This window comes from Netta rufina (genome assembly GCF_964035555.1).
Source record: "Netta rufina genome assembly, chromosome: 1".
Lineage (NCBI taxonomy): Eukaryota > Metazoa > Chordata > Aves > Anseriformes > Anatidae > Netta > Netta rufina.
In genome coordinates, this window is record NC_140123.1 from 86,109,769 (window position 1) to 86,114,431 (window position 4,663).

Here is a 4,663-nt window from a genome sequence, read left to right on the forward strand (position 1 = left end):
CCCTGTACTTGCAGAGGTGTGAGCCTTAGCTTCACAAAGACCCTCAGGTAGGATGGCAGATTCCAGGGGAGGAAAGATGAATTGAGATGTCAAGGGGGAAGAAAGAGAGTATCTGGAAGAGTGTCATATGCTCTTAGTCATTTTTCTACTTTTTTTTTTTTTTTTTTAATGTCCATGAATCACTCACTGAAATAAGCCTTTGGGAAAAAAATATTTAAAAAAAAAAAAAAAGTAATTCATCTGGCTCACAATAGGGGGACATCTGTGCAGTACAGATATTTTTACTTAATATGTGCTGGAAAATGTAACTGGTAGACAGTAAATAAATTTTAACGAAGCAAAAAGATGTCTGAAGAGATAAAAATAAAAAATAATAAAAAATAAAAATTGAGTTTGCAGAACCTAAAAACTGTCTAACTGTAGAAATTCAAATACTACACATTAGTGTTGCTGTACTGGGAAATATGCAGACTGGGTGTGCTAATTTCAGAGGATATTTGTTCACTGGCTATTTGTAGGAAGCGGCTGATGACAATGTCTTTGGCCTTGGTGGTCTCCATATTCCTCTCTCGTGATATCTGCATGCTGATTTGGTCTACGTTAGTCATGATGAGCTCCGAGGCCAGGATCTGAGTGGGGGATGCCCTGTTTGCTGTGCTATCCATGATATACTGCTTGTACAGCTCCACCAGCTTCTGCTCCAGGTAGTCGTTGAGGGCCGAGTCAGAGAGAGGCTGCTGGTGTGGCATTAAGCTCGCCAGCCGCCAGCACGATGAGAAGCCTTGGACTGGCCTGCGGATGGTCTCACTGGGGGGGACCCTCATGGACTCCATGGGTGGAGGAATCTCTGAGGACTCCAGGAAAGGGCCGATGCCACTGTCACAGGTATAATCTGACGCCACTGAGCTAATAGGCACCACATAATCCCCAGCTATATGCAAGTCATTGTAGTTCTTGCAGATGCTTTTGCAGGAGGATGGAACCAGGTAGGTGTCTTTTCTTGCCAGCCCCTCGCAGACGTCTGTAGCTGGAGATGTCTGCCCTTCAGGCGCTGGGTGCTCTGTGGGCTGTAGGAGATTATCCTTCTGCCTTCTGCTGTGTTTGCTGCCTTTAGAGTGGACTGAGGAAAAACATTTGCCAGCAGATCTGCATCTCTGAAGGAAGCTTTTTCCTTGTGCTTCTTCAATGGAAGAATAATTAATGGACCTCATTTCATACACCACTTCCTCGGCTGCCACGTTGGTGCAGAGCTCAGAGCTCAGGTCTTCACAAAGGTAGGCAATTCTGTGAAGGTAACCTTCTGACAGCATCCTTCAAGAAAGGAAAGGAACCACCAGCAGACAGAAGAACGACAAGAAGAAACCATTAGTTCGTTACCAAGTCAGTGAGTGATGATTATACTCACACCTCTATTACAAGCTGCCGAGATATATTTCTAATTTGAACATTAACGCTTGTCTCTGTCTTTCTGGGGGACTTGAGTCAATGAGTGAAGTGATCAGATCATCTCCCTGTTGTGCTGTTAACTCAATTGCATCAAAGTATATTCTGTGTAACACAGCATATGGTATGTATGATACATCCAAAGACAAGTGAATTGGGAAGAGAGGAACAAGAAGTGGTTTGCTTTGGTAATAAGTGCTATAATAGCTTGCATTTAAATATTTATATTTTTGCCCTTTATTTCAGCTAAAAAGCCAAGGGTTTCCCCCCTCTTTCCCTCTCTGAAGCAACTTTTATTGTGTGTGGTTTGTCATCTGCCTCTGAACTATGTTGATTTGAGATTCATATCGAGAGTATAACCCTTTAGTATCCAGACTGATCAATGACTGTAGGTGTGAATCCTTTTTCACTAAGAAGTCTCAGATCATTAAATTAGCACTTATCACTTCCATATGCTAAGTTGGATAGAATTGGCTCTAGTTTTTAGACATTAAAATGTCAATAACAAAAGCAAGGCTTTTTGGAGACATGATTCATTAGACTTGTTTTAGACACCCGAATTGAAATTAGATGAATTGTGCCCTACATGTGCTGATCACTCTCCAACTACTGTAAAAGGATCTTCTTAAACTGACCATCCTAGATGCAGCGTGCTTTTGAAAAGACACATTTCAGTGCAATACATAGGCAGATGTGCATTACAGAAGTATTCCAGTTCCTTCACTGTTGTGATACTCACAGAAAGTCATGAGTATCACCGGCTCTGAAAACAGTTTTCATCGCATTTCTGCAAAGGCACAATCAGGTTCCAGAAGTCAATAACCCTATCCAGTCACTGAGCTGGTGGCTCATCCTCAAAAGCTGTGTAGCCATGTTAGCAGTAAAAGACAGGGCTCACTAGCAATGACAGAAATGTGTCTGCTCCTCAGCAAATGTTCTGTCCACACTTTAGCAGTTCCACTGCCATATAATTGTCCATAACTCCACCTTTGTGCCTTTCATTTAAATAGATGTCAAGGAGGTGATTCACAGGAAAGATGTCCTAAAGAAATTGTGTGGTCCAGCAGTGAGAAAGTAAATCTTAAACAGATGTATTTTTCTTTGTTTAGGACAAAATATCTTGTGTGATAGAGGAGCAAATAAAATGTCTTTGTTTAAACAGTGGGAACTTCTTTCATTTACTATTTAATCTGATTACATCATTTTGATCCTTACAGATATTGTCTGTGTAGGTTTAAGCATATATCCCAATTAGTTGTCAAAGCACCTGCTGTAAAGGAGCACTGGAACATATTTCCACAAAATGTGAATAGTGGTGAGGTGGGATCTCTGCAGCACATGCAGTACTACATCATTGCTGCTGACGACTGTTGAACTAATATTTTACAAGAGTGAAAAGACTTTCATTTCTGAGTCAGGTATCTCTTGTGTTGCAGTTGCTCGTGCAAAATGCTGCAGAAGTATTAAATGTTGCCTAAATCCTGTCTAACTGTGGATATGGACTTGAGGCATATGTTGGCAAGAAGATAGTGTGAGAAAAGACTTTCCTCAGGGGGAAAATAAATCACTTCCACACTATAAAGATGGCTGCTGGAGGAAAAAATAATCTTCCTTCAGAAGGAAATGTTCATGAAAATTAAATATATCCAAACACTTGCTTTGGTGAGTCTGAATCCCGTCTGCTGCTTCAAGTTGTGTGAGATTTCCCACAGGCAGGTAACATTTAGTGAAATATAGTCCATTTTAATCCATTTACATGAGATGCAAATATATAGAGAGCTTGTCAATCTTTGCAGTAAGTTGCTGTTGTCTTGCGTTAGGTTTTAGATGTAAGTAAGGTACCACCACAGAAATCTCACCCAAATGCTTGAGGTGCTCTTGTTGTAAACCTGCCCTTCTCTTCCCCTTTCCCTTCTTTCCCCTCCTTGTGCAGTGCAAAGGCTGTTCCATTCCCCTCTTTCCCTGACCCAGAGGGCTTCTGTGTCAAGTTGCCACCAGCTTAGGGTAGCAGGAACTGTTATATACTTATTCCTACATTTACTTTTAATGTTGATTCTGAGAAACAAGTGAAAATATAACGTCTGACCTATTCACTTCTTAACCAACATGCGCAAAGCCATGTGGGCTCAGGTAGCATGTGACATTTCTGTCTTTCCTACTACCCAGATGCATCTTGTTTCTGTCATAAGGTGATACATTAGGGAAATGAAACTGCTGGTTTCGTTTCTTCATGCTGCATTCTGCAGTACCCATTTTCAGAGTTTTAGAGTGCAGGGTCTGAGACTGAATTGGAAACAAAAGAACAGGCAAATTCAAAAAGATTAGGCTCCCGTCATGCTTACGAATTACATGTTTTGTTGAATGAGTTACAAGTTTACCCTCTGATGGTTGCAAGAGCTGTGGCACTAATCTGATGATATTCACAGCTCTGCAAGGAAATCTGATTGAAGCTCTGATGGGTTCTGTCGAGAGCCAGAATGCAGAAGTGAGCTATATATATCTCTGGTCCTAATACTTATCATATATCCATGTCACATTGTTATTACATCACGACTGATGGCTGGCCACACAGTTGGGTCACCCTTAATTCTCGTGTTTTACATCGGACAAGGATGACAGTTTCCATTAATTCTTTCTTTTGTCCTTTGTCTTAGTCCCCCTCCTGTGCCACACACACACCTATACACCAAGACTGCAAATGCATGGGGATTACATCTAATGCCTTTCAGTATTTGGGGTTTCACACTCCTTACATTCACCTTTCACTTTCCTCTTCCTGAACATAATGCATTATTTTTGTTGTACTAGGAAAAATAGTCCGGTCTACAATGTTGTTCTGATGCATTTTTCACATGAGATGAACAAACCAATATTTCCTTGTACAGCTACTGTCTTGGCGAAGGGAGCTGGCTACATCCTATCTAAGCACAGATCACAGTGGAGACAGAGGGAGCAGGCTGTCTGCTTTACATTCTTTTCTATCTTACGTAGTCTTTATTACTCTCAGAAGTTCTTAAAAGCTTGTAGGTCTTCCCTGGGGTTTTTGTTCAGTTTTTCAGAAGAAAAGCCTAAAGGCAGGATGAATGTTTAAAGCCATGTGGAGAATCCAGTGGTATTGCTACTATTTTCTGAGTGGCAGCAAATTTGCTGGAATATAATGCTTGGAGATGGTGCCAATGTTTGCATAAAGATCTCATATTATAGTCTGGGAGCAAGCAAA

The 4,663-nt window shown here is 41.1% G+C and overlaps 1 protein-coding gene across 1 annotated transcript; it reads right to left on the reverse strand.

Moving 5' to 3' along the window:
- Window positions 1-434: 434 nt before the first annotated feature.
- Window positions 435-1,310, reverse strand: TASL (TLR adaptor interacting with endolysosomal SLC15A4; the record flags this gene model as incomplete). Its single annotated transcript, XM_084289569.1, has 1 exon — window positions 435-1,310. One exon carries the CDS (start codon window positions 1,308-1,310, stop codon window positions 435-437), a length of 876 nt encoding a protein of 291 aa, XP_084145695.1.
- Between the last annotated feature and the right edge of the window lie 3,353 nt (window positions 1,311-4,663).